Source organism: Pipistrellus kuhlii, unplaced genomic scaffold (genome assembly GCF_014108245.1).
Source record: "Pipistrellus kuhlii isolate mPipKuh1 unplaced genomic scaffold, mPipKuh1.p scaffold_m20_p_19, whole genome shotgun sequence".
In the NCBI taxonomy this organism is placed as follows: Eukaryota; Metazoa; Chordata; class Mammalia; order Chiroptera; family Vespertilionidae; genus Pipistrellus; species Pipistrellus kuhlii.
This window is the reverse complement of record NW_023425504.1, coordinates 23046229-23072499: the sequence shown is the minus strand read 5'-3', so window position 1 is coordinate 23072499 and position 26271 is coordinate 23046229. Positions and strand designations below refer to the sequence as shown.

Genomic DNA, 26271 nt, shown 5'->3' with positions numbered 1-26271 from the left:
ATAGAACATTTTTCGAAAACCACAATGCATGACTTCAGTAAAGGATGGGCTGCACTAAAGCTAAAGCCCTGCAACTTGAAGATGATAATAGTTCACCTTAGCCTAACCTGACCTCCTTAGCTCCTACCATCTCCAGTGTTTTCACTGTCACATACTCATTAAAGCAACCTTTGAAAGAGGTTGCTTCTTCAACTAAAGAAGGAGATTAACATACATAGTAAAATTAAAGTCATATTGGTTATCAGAACAGAGATTGTCTGATTTGTTCAATGATATATTCACAACTAGAATATACAAGGTTTAAACTTTCTTTCTTTCTTTCTTTCTTTCTTTCTTTCTTTCTTTCTTCCTTTCTTTCTTTCTTTCTTTTCAATTAGATGAGAGAATGTGAAGGTAAAGGATAAGATGTGACCTGAGATCTTGTATTAGCTCAAGGCTCAGGATCATGTATTTGTTGATAATTGGCAACTCAAATAGTCATTCTAAGCTAATGTTTACAAAATCACAAACACAGACAATTCAGTTTTTCTGTAGCATTCATTCTTAACTTTTCTAGTCACCCAAATCTGACAAAATTGTTTCTTCATTTTTTTCTATAATAAGTTATTGGAGCACAGATATAACTAGAGGGATCTTAGAGTTCATTTGGTCCAATCGTATCTTTGTATAAATAATGAAATTGAGACTTAGAAATGTTCAGTGCCTTGGCAAAGCAACACAGTATTTTTGTGAGGGATTCAGAAGCAAAATCAGATCCTCTGACTCCTTCCAGCTCTCTTCACATTATAGGAATTTTCTCTGTTCCATTATGTTTCTAAGCTTCAGTCCCACCTATTTTATTGCATTTTGAAAGGGGTCTTTGTTTACAAGATTCACTCCTTAGGTATTTTTCATAAATAAAATAACTATATTTCCTTATCTGATTATAACCTAATGCACATATAAAAGTGACTTATTATAAATCGTCTGTTAATAGTTTACTGGTATGTTGGTCATTGAAACAGTACCAAGAGTTGGATGTGTTCAATTATATATTTATTTCTCTGGGGCCATTTAAAGAAACTACAATAAAATTCCTCTTACCTTTATAAAATTGTATTTGAATTAAAAAAAGAAAGAAGTGGCCTTGTAAACCAAAGACCATTAAAACCCACGAATGTGTTAAATTGCCAGAAAAATTCTACCAGGCCCAGCAACTACAAAGCAGAATATTTGGCCAAATATAATGATTTTTCTGGAGAATAATATGAAGCGCTGTATAGAAACATTGTCATCTCACTTGACACTCTTTCAAAGCCCTGGAGTCACTTAACTCACAGATATGGTTTTCCCTAATGACATCATGCTGTGCAGAAATAATGAACAGAGGCTTCCTCAAATGGTCTCTGAGGAGTCTGCAGCACAACACACTCAATGAAGCCTATTTTCAACCACCTATGAAGTTCCAGTGACAGCATCTAAAAGGCTTGGCAAAGGTGAAGAGGTCAGTGAAGTGTTCTATAACAAGGCACTAATAGGAACTCTCACAGAAACAATTTATTTTCTTTCCTTGAAATTCAGGACCAGCTCAATCATTCAAGAGATTGACATTCTCCAGTTATCTAACTAAATTAAATTTTAGAAATATTTTCTGCTGAGGCAGCACCTCTTTTCATATAACCAAAGAAATAAATGACCACAGCCCATATAGTCCTTCCATCCTGCTCTACCTCACTGGTCAACAGGCATGGTGTGCCATCCAAAGACAGTGAATGCAAAAAAAAAAAAAAAAAATCTCATGTTATTTCAGATGCTGGTGCTGAATGTTATAATAATTCTGATCACAGTGATAATTCATCAGTTTATTGAACACCTTACTTTGTTCAAGGTAATTCCTATCAGTCCATTTCATCCTTATAGCATTCTATGAGGCAAATTCTATGAGTAAATTATTATACCTTACTTTTACAAGTAATGAAACAGCCTCAACAAGATAAAGCAACTGCCTGAGGTTACAGGACTAGTGAGTGATGAGTAAGGATTAGGTACTAGCTAATGACTGCAGAGTCCACCTCCTTAACTATTTTTTTTCTTGGAATTAGAGGCTAAAAGCCTATATAACCTAAAGTAATGTGATAACTCAAGTTTAAAAGTAAGGACATAAAACACAGATTGCTAATAAAATTCTACATACTCTCTACAGAAAAGTTATACCTCTGATGGTTCTTGCCAATAATTTATCTCTCTTTTAACAGATTATCCCACCCAACTATATCTATGTTTAATATATAAATATACTTTTAGATAGAGTTATACAACATTGTAAATGTACTAAATGTCACTAGATTGTAGACATTTTAAAATGCTTAATGTTGTTATATGGATATCACCCCAATAAAAATAACACCTGTAATTGAGAAATAATTTTCAGTATTTTCCCAGCTTTATGTGGGTACAGCTGACAATAAATATCTATATAATAAAGAGGTAATATGCAAATTGGTCCTAACAACCAATTTGCATATTAACAGGACAGCAGAAGGCTGCTCACGCAGCAGGGGGATTTTCTGTGTCCTGGTGCCCACAGAAAGGGGTGTCAGGCCTGGGTCCCAGGTGCCTACAGTAGTTGAAGTCAGGCCTGGTTCCTGGGTGCCCACAGTGGCGGGAATCAGGCCTGGGTCCATCACCAGTTAGAAGGCATCTCAGGGTGAGGACCATCACCTCAGCCAGAACTCAAGATGGTCACCTGGCCTGGCCCCTCCTCAGAGGCAGCCCTTTCCTCCATGTACACTGCAGAGCACAGATCGGGATGACTAAGAGGCTGGGCCGTGGTGCCCCATCCCTACCCTACTCTCCTGGCCTCCTCCACTGTGGCCCCCACAGAAGGGAATGTATGATAGCCCTTCCCCTGCTACCTCTCACCATCTCCGGCATATCGGCTTTCAAATTGCCCTACTCACTTCCTCCCTCCTACCCACTTCCAGGGCCTCTGCTCTGGATGGGCCTTTGGAATCCAGGGCTCTGGGGTTTTATAACAGAGCTGGGGTGGGAAAGGCTAAGCAGCACCAAAGATGGCTGATATGGCCACCCACCTCTGCCTCAGCTTGACCAATTAGTTCAGCCTCAGAACGTGGCACTCAGAGGGGAACCCTACTTCCTCAGCAGTGGCTCTAGGGCCTCAGTCCTGTGCCAGCCTCCTCTCCCCCTGGGCCCTCCCCACAGCTGGTGATTGTTGCAGCTCCGTGTGCCTTACTTAACCACCCCTTCCTTCCCTGTTCCTACAAAGGAGGCTGCATCTTTGTATGTTATATCCATATAAACGTGTAACATTTTGGAAAAAAAGATGACCAAGAGAATGCCTGAGTCGGCGTCCGGAGTCTGGCTCAGGAGAACAGAGAAAAGGGAGAATTCCGTAAGTTGGCCAATGCCAAGCTATTTCTGAGTGACTGCCTGGCATGTGACCACAGATGAAGGAGTCCGGGTTTCTCAGCAGAACACCAAGGACTTCTTCCGTGTTCTGCACCTTTGCTTTGGTTTTCAGAATTCCCTGCTCCCCATCTGTCTGCTCTCTCCCTCTAAGGGTCATGTCGTCATCACATGGGTTCAACTGGAATATTGTATCTCAAGATGATTGCCCTGATGTACACTTCCTTTTATCCAACCATGAAAAAATCCCAAAGAATTAGAATGGAGACAGATTACTGCTATTTAGGCTTAAAAAAAAAAAAAAAAACAAAAAAAAAAAAAAAAACAAAAAAAAAAAAACGGAAGTGTCCTGCAAAGAGCTGAGACTTGGTTCATGAACCTCAGAGAGATTGGATGAGGAAATGGCCTGGTTTGGCCCTGACTTTACCCAGTTATGTTACTCTTGAAGGTGTCTTTGCCACAATGTGAATAAACTGCCACATTTTGCAATAGGGGCTCATAGGAAAGTCTGCATTTCCAACTTTTCTTGAGACAGATCTATGTTCGGCAGCTATGGGGACCGTCCTGAGATCAGGTCCTGTCAACCAGGTCCTGTCACTGAGTATCAGGGTGCACTGGAGTGGAAGCCCTTCCCCATGCCTTTTACATTCAGGGATTGAACTGAACTCACTTTAGGGGAGGACTGGCAAGGGTGACAGGTGTCACAGATGGAAGGATGGAGAATAGAGAGGCGGACACCCTGCTAGGTCCCTCCCTGGGTGGGGTCAGGCAGATGAAGGCCGGCCAGCCCACCCCACAATTGGGTGAGATAGCGTCCTCTGTGTCCATCTCTTACCTGTGGGCCTGGCCTCAGTTCCCCTCAGCTCCGGGCAGCTCTCTGTGTTCCACAACAGTGCACTCTGCCCTCACATGCTTCTCACCTTAAGTGAGAGGAAGAGAGCAATTGGCCCACAGACAACTACACAGAAAGATAGGACTCACGCCTGATGAGTGCAGTGGCAGTGGCTGGAGCCTTTCCTGCCTCCATGGCACTGCTAAGGAGCAGTGAGCCGATTGGTAAGGAGCAGCAAGCAGGCAGGGGGTAAGGAGCGAGGGGTCCCAGACTGCGAGAGGGATTTCCAACTGTTGGCTTAGGCCCATTCTTACAGACATCCTCTGAGAGGTCCCAGACTGCAAGAGGGTGCAGACTGGGCTGAGAGAACCCCCCCGCCCCAGTGCACAAATTTCATGAACCAGGCCTCTAGTTATATATATTTAAGGTATACAACCTAATGACCCAAATTATGTATACACTGTGAAATAGAACAACCAAGGTCAACTCTCTTAGTAAATTTCAAATACAAAATACAACTATGGTCACACTGTTGTATACCAGTTCTCCAATACTTATTCATCTTGCATAACTGAAAACTTGGTGCCCTTTAACCAGCATCACCCTTTTCCCCCTCCCACCCAGACCCTAGTTAGTAACCACCGTTCTACTATTTATAAGATAGACTATTTTAGATTTCACAGATAAAATCAATGGGCTATTTTACTTATCATATATCTTTCTGAATCTAGTTATTTTGCTTAATATACATTCTCCAGCTGCATCCATATTTTCACAACTTGCAGGATTTTCTTCTTTGTGATGGTTGCATGCTATTCCATCAATATAACATATTTTCTCTAGCCAACCATCGACAGACATATGGTTGTTTCCATATCTTGCTATTGTGAATAATGTTAAAATAAGCATGGATATGCAGATAACTCTTAGAGATCCTGATTTAATTTCCTTTGTATATATACCCAGAAGTGGGATTGCTGGATCATATAGCATTAAGGTATTAAGAAGTATAAATTGTGTTATTAAAAGGGTCATGGGGATATAAAGTACAGCATAGGGAATACTGTCAGTAACATTCTTTTTTAGCTTTCTGAGGGACCTCCATACTGGTTTCCACAATGGATGCACCAATTTACATTTCCACCAAGAGTATACAAGGGTTCCCTTTTCTTAATATCCTTGCCAACACTTGTTATCTTTTGTCTTTCTGGTAATAGCCATTCTCACAGGCGTAGGTAATATCCCAGTATGGTTTTGACCTATATTTCCCTGATGATTAGTTATGTTGAGTACCTTTTCATACAATTTTTGGCCATTCATATCCTTTTTTATGAGAACAGTTTGTTCAGATCCTTTGCTCATTTTAAATCAGGTTTCGCTATTATGTTTCATGAATTCCTTATAAATTTTGGATGTAAACTCCTTAGCAAATATATGGTATGCAAATATTTTTTTTCATTCTGTAATTTGCCTTTTCACTCTGTTGGTTGTTTTCTATGCTTTGCAGAAGGGATTAGGAAATATAAATTGGTAGCTATAAAATAGTCATGGGGATGTAAAGGACAGCATAGAGAATAGAGTCAATAATATTGTAATAACTATGTATGGGGCTAGGTGGATATTAAATCAATGGGGTGATCACTTCTAAGGTATATAAATGTCTAATCACTATTTTGTACACATGAAAGTAATATAATGTTATAAAATGTAATTTAAAGAGTAGTGAAAGAGTAAAATTTGATTTTTAAAAATTAAAAAAAAGTCACTCAACAAAGGAAAGCTCAGGACCAGATAACTTCATGGGTGACTTCTACCAAACATTCAAATAAGTATTAATATTAATCAAATTTAAACTCTTCCAAAAAAATTAGAAAAATAGAGAAAATAGAGAGCACTTCCAAACTCATTTTATGAGGCCAGCACTACCTTGACACTAAAAACAGACAGACACCCCCCCACACACACACACACTATAAGGCTAATAACCCTGATGAATAGATATAAATATTATCAATAAAATATGAGGGAACTAAATTCAACATCACATTAGTAGGATCATATGCCATGACCAAGTGGGGTTTATTCTGGGGATGATTGAATGTTTCAACATATGCAAATTAATTATTATTTGGGATGATTGAATGTTTCAACGCATGCAAATCAATCAATCTTATACACCACATAAACTAAATGGAAGAAAAACTAACATGATCATCTCAATAGATGCAGAAAAATCATTTAATGTATTTAAACATCCATTGGTGTTTATTCGTTAAATAAAATAGGTCTATGATAATTGCTTGTCTCATTTTTTATTCTTATAAGTATATTTCCAGTAGGACATGATCTCACTCATCTAGGGGAAATGGTGAACAACATAGACTGATGAACAAGAACAAACCCAGAGATAAGGAGCCATGGATCAGACTGTTGGACCTCAAAGGGAGGGTGGGGATAAAAGGGAGAGATCAACCAAAGGACTTATGTGCACACATATGAGCCTAACCAGTGGTCAAGGACAATAGGGGGTGGGGGCATGAGTGGGGGGATTGGAATGGCGTATTGAGGACAAATATGTGGTATCTTAATCAATAAAGAAAATAATTTTTTAAATGGGTCTAAAAGGAAATGTACCTCAACCCAATAAAAGCAATATATGAAAATCCCATAGCTAACATTTTAATCAATGAGGAAAAACTAAGAGCTTCCCCTTTAAGATCTGGTACAAGGCAAGAATGCGCAGTCTCACCACTTCTTTACAACTTAGTACTGGAAACCCTACTCAGAGAACTTTGACAAGAAAAATAAATGAAAGGAAAAAGTAAAATTATCTATTTTTGCAGATGACACGATCATATACATGGAAAACCATAAAGATTCCACATAAAAACTATTAAAATGTTAGAATTATTAAATTCAGCAAAGTTGCAGAATACAGAATCAACATGCAAAAATCAGCCATGTTTATAAATACAAACAATGAACTACCAGAAAAAGAAATTAAGGTGCTATTCTTATTTATGGAAACTTTCTATTGAAATGTTTTCCCTGCACTTTGAGAAAATAAAGATATGGGAGAGAATAAGAGAAGTTTTTGAAGTTAATTTCCTGATAGCACACAGAGAAGTTCAGTAAAGCTATTTCTACTCTTTAAAACCTAGAACTTCAGAATTAGAAAACACCAAACATTCCTTACATATAAGCGTCCTTGGTAATAATCCTTGATACATATTCATCCAGCTTCTGTTTAATACTTCGAGTCACTGAGAACCCACTACTTAAAAGCTTGACATTCTATTCATAAATAGATACGATTAGTGGAAAGCTCTTGCTTATGTTGAATTAAATCTGCTACCCTGGTACTTCTGTGCATTTGCTTGCTTTAATCTTCTAAACTGTACTGTCCAATTCAGCAGTCAGTGATCTATATGACTATTTGAATCTAAAGTCGTTATTACTAAATAAAATTTAAAATGAAAATAATTTAAATTTCAGTGCCTCAGATGGAGTAGCTATATGCTAAGTGTTTAATAGCCACATGTGGTTAGTGGCTGTTGTACTGACCAATGTAGCTATATAACATTTCCATTATCTCAAAAGTTTAACTGGACAGCATTGCTCTTTAGAAAACAGAATGTCTACTACTTCTCCCACAAGAAAAGCTATTCAATGTTCCCCTTCAGTCATTTCTCATCAAGAATAAATAGTACTACTTTCTTCAACTTTGGGGAATAATGTATTAGTTTTATATTGTTGTGTAACAATCACTACAAATGTTGTGGCTTAAAACAACATTAATTTATTATCTCATAGTTCTGGAGGATAGAAGTCAACAGGCCAACCTGGGTATTATGCTCTGGGTCTCAGAAGGTTAAAATTGAATTCTCAACTAGATTAGGCTCTGATCTGGATGTGATAAGAATCTGCTTCTAGCCACATTCAGGTTGTTGGCAGAATCCAGTTCTGTGTGACTTTCTGGTTGTCAGCCAGGGATAGCCTTCATTTCTAGAGGCTACTCTTCACTCCTTACACGTGGACCCCTCTTTCCTCTCCACCGTCAAAGCCAGCAACAGTGTATCAAATCCTTCTCATGCTTCTAATCCATCTGAATGTCCTGTTTTTCTCTGAAGCAGGAAAAATCTCTGTTTTTATATGGTTCATGTGATTAGATTGGTTCCACTTGGCTAATTTCCCTATCATAAGGTCAACTTATTAGTAACCTACAAAATCCCATATGCAGATATGTCATCATATTCACAGTCTGGAGATTAGGGTGGGTAGTCTTGGAGAGCCCTCGTAGAATTTGGCCTACCACAAATGATTTCCTGCAACTATCTGATCATGGTTATGATAATTATATTTTCAGAAGGGCTGTTGGCATAGCAATTATAGTAAACATGGCCCGGTGCATGAAATTTGTGCTTGGAGTTGGGGGGGGGGGGTCCCTCAGCCCAGCCTGCACCCTTTCCAATCAGGGACCCCTTAGGGGATGTCCTGCCTGCCATGGCTTCCCTGAGTCTCCAAGTCTCTGTATGTCTTTCTCTCTACCTAACAGTCCAGACTCCCCCCATATGAGCCTGGGTCCATGGGGTTTCACCAGGAGCTGGGGTTCAGTGCAGTTAGAACTGGGGTTCAGTACAGTCGGGGTCTTCCTTCCCTCTCCTGTCAGAGAAAGCCATCCAGGCACTCAGCTGCCTTTCCTCTCTGCATGCGTGTCTCTGTTCCTCAGTCATTTGCAGCTCCTCTGATTTTCGGTATGCTTTCCTCTTGCCTTTTAGTTGTAGAATTTCCACTCAGCCAGGTTTCCTGTGGTTCTGGATGATATCCGTTCTGTCTTTTAGTTGTAGTTTTGAAATTGTTGTGCAAGGTAGCAGTTTAGGTGTTTACCTGTGCTGCCAATTTGGTTTCTCCTATTGTAGGTTTTAATAATTAAAAATTTAACACAGAAAATCAAGTAGAAAATGGCCTTTAAAAAGAAATGGCAAAATATTCAATTTAATAGTAATATAAAATAACATTTTCCATTACTCTCACCCGATTACCCTGCTAATTCTTTTAAAATACCAAGTTTTACAAAAAAATATTTTATCCTTTGTGGCTTCATATGAAGTACAGCTGTGATAACTTGAGATAGTTAAAAGCAGTGGACTTACTTTCTAAAAAGTCTGAATCTTCCTAAATAGGAAAATGTTCAAATAACAAGCCAATGATAACATTCTTCCAGCCAGGGGTAACAATTGGGGGAAATATGCAAACATATCTTACTATCAATGAGCACCCCTTTTGGAGAATTCACAGACCTCCTGTGCACATAGGTTCTTGTATGACCCATGGATCAATGTTTTCAAGCATGTTTCCCTCCTTTGTAAAATGCAATACCAGTCACCTCTACCTTACCCACATCAGGGACATAGGGTGAATAGTAAAGAGCAAAACAACAATGGCTTGAATTCACATTTCTCCCCCTCCAGCCTTATTAAAGTACTAGAGCACATGTGTCAAACACAAGGCCCGCGGGCCAAATCCATCCCACCAGGCCTTGCAATGTGGCCCGCACCGCGCTGTCATCACTGCACTCCGCAACGTTTCCATCACAATGACAGTTTATGACTGTTCAGTAAACCATTCGGCCCACGATTTAGGCTGGATTTTAGATTTTGGCCCCTTCTCTGATTGAGTTCGACACCCCTATACTAGAGGCTCAGTGTACAAAATTCATGCGTGGGGGGAGGGTGTCTCTCAGCCCAACCTGAACCATCTCCAATCTGGGGCCCATCTAGGGATGTCTGATTAAATGGGCAGTCGAACATCCCTCTCACAATCCAGGACTACGAGCTCCCAACTGCTCACCTGCCTGCCTTCCTGATTTCCCATAACCACTTCTGCCTGCCAGCCTGATCACCCCTTAACACTCCCCTGACAGCCTTATCAACACCCAACTGCTCCCCTGCTGGCCCAATTGCCCTTAACTGCCCTCCCTACTGCCTGGTCACCCTTAACTTCCCTCCCCTGCTAGCCTGTTTGCCTCTAACTGTCCCCCCCCTGCAGGCCTGGTTACCCCTAACTGTCCTCCCCTATAGGCCTGGTCATCCCCAACTGCCCTCCCCTGCTCACTCATTCACCCATAACTGTCTTCCCCTGCAGGCCTGGTCATCCCTAACTGCCCTCCCCTGCCAGTCATCTTGAGGCAGTCATATTGCGTCCACATAGGGGTGGCCATCTTGTGTGTTGGAGTGATGGTTAATTTGCGTATTACCTCCTTATTATATAGGATAATTATCAAATAAAAAATTATACATATTTAAAGTGTAAACTTTGCCCTGGTCAGTTTTGCTCAGTGGATAGAGTGTCAGCCCACAGACTGAAGGATCATGGGTTTGATTTCTGCTCAATGGCGGGTACCTTGGTTTCAGGCTGGATTCCAGACCCAGTTGAGTTCTATTCAGTAGGCAACCAATAGATGTTCCTCTTGCACATTGATGTTTCTCTCTCTCTTTGTCTCTACCCATCATTCCACTCTCCCTAAAGGTCAATGGAAAAATATTTTCCAGTGAGGATTAATCATAAAATAAAGTGTAAACTTTGATGTTTTGATACTACAATCACCACAATCAAGCTAATTAACATAATCATCACCTCACAGTTAACATTTTCTTTACTTTTTTTTGTATGTGACTTAAGATCTACTCTTTAGCAAATTTTAAGAATACAGAGTAGTATTGTCAACTGTAGTCACATTGTTGTACAATGGATCTCCAGAACTTACTCATCTTGCATGTACCCCTTGACCAATGATGACTACTATTCGTTTATGCAACAGATTAGGAATCCACTGCACTGAATTATTGTAACTTTCAGGCAAAGCCATAGAAACATATTGTTCTGAAATTTCCCCATCTTGAAAATGAAAAGGATTATTTATAAACAATTCTAGAATAAAACATGACTTATAATTAACATGCTTTCCTACTTTCCTTGACAACAATGTTGCTTTGTATGAAAAAGTCTATAGGCATACTGTGAGTGAATGACACCCAGACAAAAGAGAGATCATCCATTACCATTTCCAAGTGTAAACTGACCTGTTCATAATCTGCTCCCAGCATCCCTTACCCCCAACATCCAACAAGGACTAGCTCTGGCTATATTGCAAAGGGCTTTCACAAGACACCAGTATCTCCACAATGTTTGCCAAGTCCTACTACCTCTAAAGAAGCTATCTCTTCTTTGACATCCCTCTTTCAGCTTTTCTCAAGGTTGAGTTTACTCCATCCTGACCATTGTTAGAGGTAATGCCATAAAATTTCAGAACTTGAAAGAGTTCTTAAAAATAGAACCCAATCGCCGAGACCAGTTTGGCTCAATGGATAGAGCATCGGCTTGGGGACTGAAGGGACCCGGGTTCGAATCCGGTCAAGGGCATGTACCTTGATTGCTGGCATATCCCCAGTAGGGGGTGTGTAAGAGGCAGCTGATTGATGACTCTCTCTCATCGATGTTTTTAACTCTCTATCTCTCTCCCTTCCTCTCTGTACAAAATCAATAAAATATATATTTTAAAAAAAATAGAACCCAATCCTACTTTTTCTAAACAAGGAAACTGAGGTACAAAGGTGTTAGGTTCATAGAACTCAGTCAGAATCATCCCTCTATCTGATCTAAGCTTCTTACTGCATATATGTGACTGATTTGTAAGGCCAAAGAAGAAACATGGACCAGGCTCATGTCCCATAGCAAATGCTGAGTTTAGCTTTGATATAGACAGTTTATACATTTCATGTCATCCAGTAAGATTATGCTTATATATTTCAGATTATTTTTAACTTGTTATTTAAAACTAATTTTACACTTATAAAAAATTGCAAAAGTAGTCCTGAGAGTTTACATATGCCCTTTATCCTGAGAGTTCACATATGCCCTTTACCCTGATTCCCCTAATGCACATGTGTCAAACACAAGGCCCGCGGGCCAAATCCTTCCCACCAGGCCTTGCAATGTGGCCCGCACAGCGCTGTCATCACTGCACTCCGCTGTGTTTCCATCACAATGACAGTTTATGACTGTTCAGTAAACCATTCGGCCCGCGATTTAGGCTGGATTTTAGATTTTGGCCCCTTCTCTGATTGAGTTCGACACCCCTACGGGCCTAATGTAAACACCTTCCTTAACCTGAGTAAAATTGTCAAAACCAGGAAATTACATTGGTTTACTACTAACTAAATTACAGATCTTATTTGAATTTCGCCATGTTTCCTGCACTGCTGTCCCTTTTTCTGTTCTAGAATCTAATCCAGGTCCCATGTTGTAGTAGTTGTGTCTCTTTGGTCTCCTCCCGTCTGTGATAGTCCTTTATTTAGCCTTTCTTTATCTTTCATAATTTTGACACTTTCTGTGAGTACCAGTTACTTTTTGAAATGCCTTCAGATAATATCAGAGACATCCAAATCTCACGGTTTAATAATGGGGAGCCTTCAATTTACATCTTGATCACCTCTACTTTAGTACCTTTGTGGTGTGTGTGTGTGTGTGTGTGTGTGTGTGTGTGTGTGTGTTTTAATGATTTACTTTAGTACCTGTTTGTCTGTTTTTCTTTATGTGTGTGTATGTGTTGTTTGTTTGTTTGTTTATTTGTTTTACTTATGATCATTCCCTTAGATGAATGAAACCAAATCTGTCATTACTCACTTGCCAAAATTAGACTTACTATTCTTTGGGCATCTCTAGAGAATCACCCTGTGATGCATCATGAGCAATGAGAAATCCTGTCAGAACAGATGATGTGAGGCTGATTAATATGTTAATCACACATCTAGGTTGTTATCTTGCCTGGCTTAATTATGACAGAGTACAGTGGGGAAGCTGAAAAACTGAGCACAGTGGTACCATCAAAAGCCATGAAGAGAAGATGTGTGTGTTACATGACAAGCTCTGGAAGTACAAATCATAAGAGGGCCAGATAATGTTAACTCAAGCCAGTCATGCCCAAAACCATCAGAAGCTTCATGTTCTGGGGGATGTTGGGTATGATGTACTGCAATAAATACTTCATACTCCACCCATCCTTTGCTATATCATATTCTTATCATAAAATAGAGTACCCATTGTAAAACAAAGGATGTGTGCCTTTAGAAGATAGCTGGGAAGACACCTGCCTGGATAAATTACCTTTATGTCACTGAAATATTGGTAGTTGTGGTAAAGAAGGGAGGACAATTTAGAGTATATAAAGAAAATGTATTAGACATCATAAAGAGTTACCATGGCAGAGTTGCATAAAGGATGATTTGATAGCATTATCTCTGGCACCACAATGTTGTTCTTCTGATAAGGCCCCACTCCCACAAAACAACACAAGTATTGCTGACAGTGAATTCTGGCCCCTATCATCAGACTACTTGCTCTCCCTCCTCTGGTACTTCAGCCCTTTGAATGGTCTCAGTAATAGCATCTTTTTTTCAGGTCTGTCTTCTTTAACACTGAAGGACAAGGCTGCTATTTGGGACATACAGTGATCAATAAATATTGGCCAAATGAATTAATGAGTGATGAATCAAGGAAAAACTGTATCTCCTTTGATCCTTCCACAAAACGAGAAGAGCAAGCAGGACAGGTATTATTTCCATTTTAATAGGAAAATGAGATTTAGAGCAAGCATGTCAAACTCAAAGGCTAACACAGGCCCAAATAAACAAGGTTTAAGTTTATGTGGACTGGAAAAAAAAAGCTTCAATTTTCATAGAAATGTTGGTTTATTTCGATAGAAACATGCTGAATACAAAGGGCTGAAATAAATGAGTAATCATTAACATAAAATAATAGAAAATTTTAATAAAAATTAATATTTTTTCTTGAACATTAACTTACCAGACACTGAATAACTGTACAAATTTATAAGTGTAATGTGAATAAACTTACTTTCCTTGTTCTCTAAAAGTGAAATACTTCCTGTTGTGCACACCAAACAAGTCAGTCCAAGACCAATGACATAGCAATCAACTGCTAAAATATTCACTGCTAGTATTAGTGGAGAGAAATGGTGTGCCTGCATGTAAGGCATGTAAGGAAAATGAATGCAACATGATTATAGTAATCAGTCATTAGCAAACGTTGTAGTTCATTATTAATAACTAGAGTCCCAGTGCATGGATTCATGTACAAGTGGGTCCCTCTGCCTGGCCTGTGGGGATTGGGCCAAAGCGGGCCCTCCAAAATCCCCTGAGGGGTCCTGGATTGTGAGAGGGTGCAGGCCAGGCTGAGGGATCCCACCGGTGCACAATCAAGGCTGGGGAGAAACCATGGGAAGGCTCTAGGGCATGTCTGGCCCTTCTCGCCCAACCCCGATCGGCCAGACCCCAGCAACAAGCTATCTTACCAGTTGGAGTGTCTTCCCATTGGTGGTCAGTACACATCACAGCAGCAGGTCAAATGGTCAAATAGTCAGACACTTAGTATATTAGGCTTTTATTATATAGGATTATGTATAACAGGATATTGTAAAAATTAAGTTACAAAAATTTTTTATTAAAATCTTTTTTACATACTGTTATATTGGCTGGCCACAAAAATATTTTGTTGGTCACATGCGACCCTTGGGCCATGAGTTTGACATACTTGACTTAGAGTTTAAATGACCTGTCTGAGGTTGCATGACTTAAGTTATTTCTACAGTGCTAGGACCAGTGAAAGTAAAGAGAATGACCTAAATTAAATGCCAAATTTTCCCCAAGTCTTATGATTAGCCAAGAATAACAAACTCAAATGATTTTAGAGGTCCAGCAAGTTACCTAAATGTGCTGCAGAGGGTGTTAGACAATGCAAGTGATAGGGAATTGACAAATCATGCCTACAGGTCAAGTTCAGCCTGAAGAACATGCAGAGCCCTTCACATCCAGAGTCTCATTCACCTTCATCACAACCTGTAAGGTCTACATTACCATATCCCTTTTATAGATGAGGACACTGGGGTTTTGAAATGTTAAGTGCACAGGCTACACCTAACTGTGTGTATCTCAAGAGGGATCAAGCCTGGGCCATTTTCTGGGAAACCTTGTAGCCTAGAGAAACAGATTTTCTGACTTCTTCTATAACTGCTGACAGGAAAGTAAAAATGAACAAGACTGAGGCTATGGATGAATGTTATTTTGTTTTGCCATGTTTCCAATTTAGCCCCTTTAATTTTTAAAGAACATTAAGCAGGAAAATATCTTAAAGTCCCTCCAGTCCAATTCTCTTTAAAGCACCAATCGTCTTTCCTTACAGGGTAATAAAATAATTTCTAGGGTCACAACAGGCAATTTAAGTGGTAACAGAAAATATCCAAGTCTCTCACCTGTGAGTAGTGATGAGTATTATGTTGTGAAAATTATAGACATGGTAAAAGTAAATTAAAATAATTTTTTAAACTCACTTTGGAGCCTAGCCAGCATGGCTCAGTGGTTGAATGTAGACCTATGAACCTTGAGGTCACAGTTCAATTTCTGGTCAAAGCGTATGCCTGGGTTGCAGGCTTCATTCCCCTTGTGTGGCATCCAGGAGGCAGCCAATCAATGATCTCCCCATGTGTCCCTCAAGTAAAGAGACTCCCTTAGCAATATCTAGCTGTTTGGAAATCTTTAAATAACTGCCTATACTGGTCCCTGAGTCAGACTAACTGCCTTTCCTCTCTAGGTAGTCTTCACATTTGTGGGTTACCTGCTTAGGAGGATCTTGCATAAAATAAAAGTGAGTCCTCTGAAAAGTTAATAAAATTCTTTGGCATCCTATATAATAAAAGAGTAAAATTCAAATTGACCATCACTCCAACACACAAAGATAGCTGCCCTCATGTGGACACAAGATGGCCACCACAAGATGGCGATCAAGCCTGCAGGGGGGGCATTTAGGGGTGACCAGGCCTGCAGGGGAGGGCAGTTAGGGGCAAAGAGGCTGGCAGGGAAGCAGTTAGGCATCAATCAGACTGGTAGGGGAGTGGTTAGGGAGTGATCAGGCTGGTAGGCAGAAGCAGTTCGGGGCAATCAGGAAAGCAGGAAGGTGAGCAGTTGGGAGATAGCAGTCCTGGATTGTGAGAGGGATGTCCAACTGCCCTTTTAGGCCTGATCCTACTTAGATTGGGCTTAAATGGGCAGTCGGACATCCCTCAAGGGGTCCCAGATTGGAAAGGGTGCAGGCTTGGCTGAGGGACACCCCCACACCCCCATGCACAAATTTCGTGCACCGGACCTCTAGTAATGGTATAAAGACTTGTGGTAGTCTTTCTAAACACCCCATTCTTTTCTCTCACCATAGGCTTCCTCACTACCATTTTTGGTGAGAGTAAAGATTTTGTGGCTTGCATTTGTGTTTCACATTATAGTTCTACTGGGCAGAATTGCATTTGAGGGACAATAGATGAAATACGCCACCTCAACAGTGGTCTTGGTGCAGCCTGGGCATCAGGCACACCTCCTCTCAGCTGTTCCCCTAAAAAGATGTGGATCTAGATCCTTGGGACCCCACCACTTACTCATTAGGATCTGCAGAGATGTTGACTAGGATAACTTTGGATAATTTTCAGGTAGAGGGCCAGAAGGGGGATTGCTGGGTTATATAGTAACTCCATTCTTAATGTTTTGAGGAATCACCAGACTGCTTTCCATAGTGTTTTACCAGTCTACATTCCTACCAGCAGAGAATGAAGGTTCCCTTTTTTCCACAACCTCTCCAACACTTGCTATTGCTTGTCTTGTTGATAATGGCCACTCTAACAGGTGTAAGGTGGTATCTAATTGTAGTTTTAATTTGCATTCTCTTAATTGCCAATTAAGTTTAACATCTTTTCATATTTCTATTGACTGTTTATATGTCTTCTTGGGAGAGGTGTATTTTCAGGTCCTCTGACCATTTTTTGATTGGATCATTTATTTGTTCTACCATACTACCCAGCAACCCTACTTCTGGGTATATACCCAAAAAACTCAAAATCATTTATACACAAAGATACACTGAGTTGCCATATTATTATGATCTCTGAATGCATAATAATCTGGTCAGTAAGTGTATATCCTATATAATCCTATATAATAAAAGACTAATATGCAAATTGTCCCCTCAACCAGGAATTTGACCAGCAGGCAGGCCAGCCAACCGCCCATGTTCCCTCCCCTGGCCAGGCTGGCAGGACCACCCATGCACAAATTCATGAATTCATGCACTCAATATATATATTGAGTGGCCAGATTATTATGCATTCAGAGATCATAATAATCTGGCCACTCAGTGTATATGCACCCCTATGGTCTTTGCAGTATTATTTAAGGGGGCCAAAACTTGGAAACAACCAAAGTGCCCTGAGATAGAGGACTAGATAAAGAAGATGTGGTACATATACACAATGGAATACTCCAAGAAAGGATAAAATAGCGTCATTTACAATAACATGGATGGACCTTGAGAACATTATATAAATTAAATAAGTCTGAAAGAAAAAGCTAAAAACCATATGATTTCACTCATACTATAAAAGGCTAATATGCAAATTGACCGAACAGCAGAACGGTCAGTTGCTATGCTGTGCACTGAGCAGCAGAACGGTCAGTTGCTATGATGTGCACTGAGCATGGGGGGGGGGTGGTTTGGTGAGGGGGGCAGATGCTCAATGTAGGAGCTGTGACCTGGTGGTTAGTGCGTTCCAACAGGGGGAGCACCACACAGCTAGAAGCTGAGAGCATGGCTGGCAAGTGCAGCACCTGTAGTGGGAGCCTCTCCTGCCTCCACAGCAGTCGGACATCCCCCAAGGGCTCCTGGACTGTGAGAGTGCAGGCCAGGCTGAGGGACACACCCCCCCCCCCATCACTGGAGCGCATGCATTTTATGCACTAGATCTCTAATGTGGAATATAAAACTGAATCTTATGAACACAAACAGCAGTGTGGTGGTTGCCAGAGGAGGAAGTTGGGGTCAGTAGGGGGTTCCTAATATGAGGTGACAGGAGAAGATTTTGCTTTGGGTGGTGGGCACATACAGATTTTGTAACTAAGAAATTCACATATGAAACTTATATATTCCTGCTGACCAATATCATCCCAATGAAGTTTAATTAAAAAATTTTTTTTGAGTTTTCTAATCTGCAAATATGGCATATCTTGTCAATTATTTTGGTCTCATCTACTTTAATTAATCTCAGTAGTGTTTTGTGCTTGTCATAATAGTGGTCTTGATGGTCTTTTGTTGAATTTATTACTATTTATGTTCAGAACAATATGAGTCCTATACATTCCACATAGGTCTGAATGAGTTTAGGAAGCACAAGATCAAAGTCATCAGGGGTTAGTAGGAAAGGGGGACTAGATTGCTGTGTCCTTCTACCTATTTGAATAAACTGTTGTGCCTCTTATTCTAAGGTGAGGCCAAAAGCAAAATGACCATAATCAAAAGTTGAGCATGCTATTTTTCTTTCAATTTTGATTATGCAAGAAAGTCTTCAACTTCAGAGCTGTTTACAAGGAATGAAGACTTTTCATTTATCATTTTATTTTTAGCATAAATTTCAGTTATTAATATGTAGAGAGAATAGTATAATGAACATCTGCATACCATTACTTATGGGTAACAACTGTAAACATTTTGTCACATTGGCATCATCTAATACATTTGTTAGAATATTTTAAATTATGGACTTTATGATATTTCTCCCCTAAATACTTCAGTACATATATTTAAAACTAAAGTGATTTTTCTAGCATGAGGAGGAAAGCAGACGACGGGGTGTTTCCTAACAGTGCATGCGCAAAAGGCAAACCTTTTGGGCAAGTCACTGACTTCAGGTAGTGGAAGAGCAGATCCCTGATGTGACTTCCCCTGCCCACTACACAGGACCAGTTTAATGCCAGCCCACCACCACACCACCTGATATTGTCATGTCCTTGGAAACCTCCAACTCCTGAATCAGTTGTTCCAAGTATGTTAGTCTGTACCCCAAATTGGTGAAGACTTGGTACTTATATGCATACATCCAGGTACCTTCCAAATGTAGCAATGCTTTTCTTGCAATCCTCTCAATTCCTCTAGCATGATCCAGGTAAGAGAAGCATAAGAAAAATGACAAAATCTACCAGAAATCTTAGCTAGAGTCTCAAAGTGTTTCTTTTGTAACACATATAAACTAAGTGAAATTAAAATTTCAATGTAAAACAAAAGTTTCATTGGAACACAACCATGTTCATTTATTTACATATTGCCTACACTTTAGTATTACAACAGCAGAGCTGAATAGCTGTGACAGACCATATGGCCCACAAGGATTAAAATATTTACTGTTGTTTTACAGAAAAAGTTTGCCAATTTCTGTTGTAGTGTTTCTTGTTTGTTTTTATAGAGTTATGGCCTTTATTCTCATTTGTTAAATCAATGTTTGCTTGTCTTAGTCACATTGCCAAATAAAACATGCAAGGTGAAATAGCATTTGACTCTTATTTAGTAAAACATCATTAGTGAAGACAGAAATAAACACTAAATTTAAATAGAAAATAAAATAGCCACCCAGATATCTGAGTTATATCACTTAGATTAACTGATGAAATAAATATTTCAAAAGCTTATTATTTCTTAATCTTGCAGATATCCAATTTGACCACATTAATATTTTAGTATTTTATACTGACATTTAGTAGTTAAACCTCACTTAATACATGGGTTAGAAAATCTTAATCTAAATATCACATTAATGTATTTTGTATCAGAAATTAATGCATTGATGTATATATAATGTGTGCAAAATTATACTGGTTTTAAATTATAATTGTGTAAAAATAATGTACTAATTTAACAAAAATTATCCTGACATGGGGAAGATAAATGACTTTTTTCTTCACTTTTGTATTTTTCAATTTTTCTATATTTTGCATTTTATAATTATTAAGTTTTCAAATTCTGTACTATTTGACCAATTTAAAACAAAATACCCTTAACTCTTATGAAGTTTCTTCAAATTTACTTTCCTCCCCACACACCTTAAGAGCCATCTGACGTGGGAAGGACTAAAGCTGAGGTTTAGTGGCATCAAAATGAAAAACAAAAGGAAAGGCACCAGAGCCAAGAATAAAATTAGAGGCAGAACCAACTTTCCATGCAAGAAAGTCTGCTTACTGTTCTTAGGGGGTGGGGGTGGATACATGAAGGCTCTTAATATGGACAAAATGCCACATGGTTGAACAAATTAAATAAAATACTTCTTAATTGCCCAGTGGAGCACTCTCTCAGGGGTTAAAGTGAGGGAAGTATTTTAGCAACTTCCAAAAAAACATTACATAGTTATATATTTTTAAAAGTCCCTAAAGCACTATTGGGAAATAGTTTTGTGTCATAATTCCACTTTTCAGGGAAAAACCTGGTTGTAGGATGAATTTTTTTATAATTCTAGAAATACGCAAAGTAGATTTTTTTTTTATTTATGTTTCCTGCCCTACCAACCTCAACCAAGAAGGAAAATTATGAACCTTTTGGGATTTAATATATTCATAATTCCTTTTTCAAATATATCAAAAACCTAAGAAAGGTAAATGTGAGAAATGCTTGTAAAGCCAACCAATGTCTGGCAGATATTTTTTTTTTTAAAGAAAAACAGTTTAATTCACTGTGAAGAAAAATGCCTAACAGTTTACCATCTGTTGAAATTGTGTAATAATAGCACTTGTGTGACATTAATTGCTATTCTAAATAACATATGGCATGGAGGCAGAAAAGGTAAGCTGTCAAAGAGAATTGTGTATGCTCTGTTATTCCCTGTGGCAAACTGCTAACAGATCACCCACCCAATTTCCTCTTCTTTCTGGGCACGCAGCTATCTGATATTTTTCTGTCCCCTTTGTGTTTATATGTGCCACAGACTGACTTCTGGCCAGTGGGTTGTGGGTAGAAGTGATGCATGCCTCTTTCAAGCCTGACCTCTACAGTTCTCACACCTGCAATGCTCTACTTTTCTTCTGTTGACTGAATGGAGAGGATGCTGCGGAGCTAAGTGACAGAAAAGGCCACAAGATGGAAAGAACCACTGTTGCTTGGAGGAGAGCTGCCTGGCCAAGAACATCCACATTGGACTGTGGTGAGACCATCATTCTGTCCTAAAACTCTCCTATTTTTTAGGCAGAAATTAACTATGAGCAAATGGCTAAATATTCTCTGCCTGTAAGCAGAGAACTGAAGTTACTAGACCAGGTGCTCTCAGTTCAGAATTATCTTGCCAAAAGGGATCTTTCAAATTCATACCAGGCTTCTCCCAACATGCAAAAGTACCACTGATGGAAAAACTGTTTTTTCTTCATTATGTTTAATTCAAGACAGTGGTAGTGACATCTGCACTGATAGTTACCCACTAGGGAAGAAATCTGGTGACACGCTAGTTGTTTTGCTATGGTTTGAAATTTTGGGTTCAGATTCAATCTGGTCATTTTCAGATAAAGTAGGAAAGGTCATGCATGTGGCCCTAACATAAGTATCAAACAATCTTTTACAAAAACATTTTTCATTTATCATCTTAGCTCAAGAACAAATATCTTACATCATTTTACACAATCCCTTCTCATTAAGCAAGATGGATCTTCTTAAAGATCCAGGAAACTGACTTTATAATTTATATATATCTGGCATTATTCCCGTGGAAATGAAGAAGAGCCAATTAGCATCTGCCATGAACCGATTCCACAAAGACAACCAGCAACGAGTTTTGTACAATGAGGCTAGATCTGGTCAAATAATTTTTTCCCCCTTGAATGAGTCATTAATATGAATTAATTCAAGCTGTCCAATGCTCTGAGTTCTACTCACTTGAATCTTGCTATAGCAAAAGGGGGAGTATTTAATAAAAGGAAGTCAAATCAAACAACAATGAGATTCTTCAGACCAAAATGGCATTAAATGTGTTTTTTTATTGAACAAAAAGATAAAACATGAAAGTTGAATTCACTGAGAAAAAGCAGCTTGCCAGGTGAAGCTGCTTTACTTTGTGCTAAATAACTTTATGGACTGAGAGTATACAGGATACATACAATATGGAAGTTACCTCAACAGCAAAGGAGAAGGTGTAATTTACAGTTTTGGAAGGTAAAATTGGGTCAAGTGACAGATTTTTTTTTAATCAAAATTTCTAGCCCTCATCCATTAAATTCAGCATGACTCTACATATGTGCATTCAGTATGTACATACTGAATTCCCATCTCAATGGAAACTGCTTTTTGGGGGGAAAATTAATTTTTAACATATATTTGACATGCCACTCAATTTTTAAAGTTTCACACTTGATATTTCTATGTGTATGGATGTATTTATACACACTTTTAAAACTCCCAATCCTTGTTTATAAGTAGAGGGGCATGCTACATTTTAAAAATGTTGGCGAATTTCAGTTACTCTTTCTCCCGTGCATCTAAGAAACTTTATATGTTCTCAATGCACCCACACAGACAGGTGAGTTGACAGATATGTCAAAAATGCTTTATGAAAAGAGGGAGGTAGCTCATGCGAGTTGACAACCTTTGTCTATTTCTGTTGGAGCAGGCTGCCTCCCTTTGACACTTTATAATCAAGATGAAAGGAAAACTTTTTATTTGAAACCTAGTTAGCACAGTTGTATATTTACTACAATCCACCTTCAATGTGATTTATTGGGCTTTCTAATGTAAGATGACAAATACTTCATACCCAGTACACAGCATCAAAAAAGCACTGAAGAAACATTTTAAAGACAATAACTTTTTTTTTCTTTTTGTATGTTAAACATCAACTTCTATGGGATACATTTCCAGAATGGTTTTTGTTACCACTTTATAAACACTCTAAGTCAAACAAACAGCACAAATAACATCAATGTTGTCTTTTTTCCAATATCTGCATCAATTACTGCAGGCTAATCCTAGCATACACTATTTAAGAGGGGGCAGCAAAAGAAGAGAATCATAACACATTGCAAAGACAGGACTTTAGCATCTTAGTTGTAGGGGTGATCTTAAGGTGCAGAAAGAGGGGACTCTCTAGAAGGTGATGGTGTGGTTTCTTCAGGTGGAAAAACCGTGAGTGTGCAAGCTCGGATGCCACCAAGGGACTCTGGGAGATCAAAAACCTTATGCCACTCATCTTTATCTGGATCATATTTCTGCACTATCTCTACCATACAACGATTATTCCAGGAATACCCACCAACCACATAGATTTTATTTTCAAAGACAGCGACCCCAACATCACTCTGCCCTCTTAACATGGCAGCAATTGGGGTCCACTGGTCAAGAATAGGTGAGTAGTATTCACAGCTTAGGACATCATCATAATCGCTTGTTCCTCTGAAGTGATTGCCACCAATAACATAGAGCCTTTCTCCCACTGTACACATGCAATGCAGACCTCTGACGGTGGTCATTGGTGCTTTCTGAATCCATTTGTCGGTATCAGGGTCAAAGCACATGAGCTCCTTTTGGAAAGTGTCATGAGTAATTCCTCCTAAAGAATGAAACCAATAGACATGAGGAAAAGAGATTATTATAAAAATGCAAAAGTAAATAAAAGGCTCTCTATTTTAGATAATTAACTTCTAGCCTCAGTTATGAGATTTTATAGCTTATGAATAGTATCTTTCTTACAAATGTCTGCCTTCTATATATATTGAATACTTTCCCTGGATTAAAAAGAAAATAAGTTCATCTTCTTAAAGAACAAAAATATAGTTTATATTATTACAATGACTTTGTCAAATAGAGACCCATGGGATTTAAGAGGATTTACTGAATGGGGGGGGGGGGAAGTTGCCCCTTTTAGAGTTGGGTCTGCAGTATATTCCATCTACAAAGCATTATTCACAGCTAATGCTTTTTAGCAGTCACCCTCTGGGTGTTGAGCACAGGGCTGGGGCATTTAAATTTTAGGTGCCCATTTCCTCACTTGCTAAATAAAAGTATGTATGCTAATTATTTCATTAGAACTGTGACTATGACTATGAATTGAAATAAATCAAAATGCTTTGGAAAAGTTGAAAGTATTGTGCAGATATACAAGCTTATAAGAATGTTCAGAATTATTTGTTTCTGTAGAATTTTTGGTGGGTGGGTCGAGGGGGGTAATGTCACATTCTATCAGCAGGGACATTTACAAAGTTAAAAAATTAGAAAACCGAATATACATGTGTGTGTATATATATATATATATATATATATATATATATATATATATATATATAATTTTGTATGTGCGATAATTGGTTATTGATCGATTGAGTTGATATCATGTACCAAGTGTATTCTTAGATCACAAATAAATTGGTCTCTACAATAAAAGAATCACACTATATGTTCTGCAGATTAGGGAGAGAACTAAACTAATTTTCAGCTATATCATATCAAAGCTCCACTATCTGGTGGCCAGATAGAAATCACTGCTTTTTCTTCCTTTTTTATTTTTTTATTTTTATTTTTGTACTTTACAGAATTATCAGATGGCAAAACAGTGTTCTTTGGTTTAAAAACTCAGCTATGGTTCCTACCCTATTCTTGATTATGAAGATCATGTATGCAATGTATGATAGTTATACCAAACCACCACTAGAACAATTCAGATGTCATTTTCCTCAGAGGATTTGGAGCTTTCATTATAATGGCATGGTATCTACACACAGCAAATAGATAGGTCATATAAATGATTGATTAGTGGAGCATATGATTTTCTGGATGACTTTCAATACACAACGTCCCGTAGTTACTAATAAATTTAAAACAAAAAACCTGCCAATCACACACTCCAGGCCTTTCCCTGGTCTTTCTTGATTACAGATTTCAGAGGGCAGTGTTCAGAGACTCAGAGCACAAACACCATCTTTGTTCTCATAATATAACTGCTGGCCTGACACTGGCAGGCCCTCAAAAGGAGGACACATTGTCTGAGGTAATCTGTGTCACAGCCAAATGATAAGAACCTGCCTAACAAAAGAACATTTCAATTCCAGAGGTGAACATTACATTTAAAATAAGACTCTTTTCTAAATTCTACAGAAGGATGATTTAAATATCAAAGTTTGAGAATGAAAGTTGCTACTGGGACACTGTAAGTGAACTGTAGCTGATTCATGAATTTTTTATAAGAATAATATATGTGTGTGGCCAAAATGCATTTATCTTCTAAAATCAACATAAATTATATTTTTATTTTTCATTTCTGGATTATTTTATTAAAATTATATAGAAATATAGTGACATTTAAAAATTTATGTATTATATTAATAGGACTTGAATTATAAGTGCTTACCTGAAATATACATTACTCCTCCATACACAGTTCCAGCATGGCCATAGTGGGGCTCACTCATTTTGGCAACGTAGGTCCATTCATTTGTTCTTGGATTATAACATTCTACTGTAGCTGTTGTTTAAAAAAGAACAGAAAATAATTCATAATTTTATAATTTTACAATTTCAAATTTTATAATTTTACAAAATAATTCATAATTTTACAATTTCAAGTTTTACAATTAATTATTTTTTAGCTGGAAGAATAATAATATCCAAAATAACTGAAACATATCTATTATAGGTATGAGATATTCTTTGGGGGATCATATTAATTATTGATATTATGTTAATAATTTGAACCATAACTACATGTTACAGTAAACTAGATACTTAGTGTAATAATCTAACACATTTCTGTCACTGCAGAAATCATTAGGATTTTTTTTCTTGTATATTTATAATTTGAAATTTCTCCCAATTTAAAAAAATGTGGAAAGAAAAGAAAAAATAATAATCATAAGGAAGAAAAACATTTCAATTCTAGGCCCCCAAGTTTATATACCATTTAGAAAAAAGGCTAATAGATATAAAGCAAAATTGTAAGTTGAGAATAAAAGTATGCACACTAGTTGGTGTATGTTCTTGTGCCTATTGCTTTATTTCATATCATTTCAGTTATTGTCAGTGTCAAAATGGACACTGACAATAATTTTTCTACAACTATACATTAAATTCAATAGTTTGTATATACCCAGCAATGTTGCAGTCAATACTGCTCTTAACTTGAAAAT

The 26271-nt window shown here is 38.3% G+C and overlaps 1 protein-coding gene across 8 annotated transcripts in view; it reads right to left on the bottom strand.

Moving 5' to 3' along the window:
- Nucleotides 1–22120: 22120 nt before the first annotated feature.
- KLHL13 (kelch like family member 13) overlaps nt 22121–26271 on the bottom strand; it is a 239134-nt gene continuing 234983 nt past the window's right edge. For all 8 annotated transcript variants that reach the window (XM_036443430.2, XM_036443435.2, XM_036443431.2 and 5 more), the window contains 2 exons: nt 25497–25610; nt 22121–23702 (listed from right to left, as the gene is read on the bottom strand). In XM_036443430.2, coding sequence (XP_036299323.1) covers nt 23215–23702; nt 25497–25610 — 602 coding nt within the window. In that variant the 3' untranslated portion in view covers nt 22121–23214. The remainder of the gene's footprint in view (nt 23703–25496; nt 25611–26271) is intronic.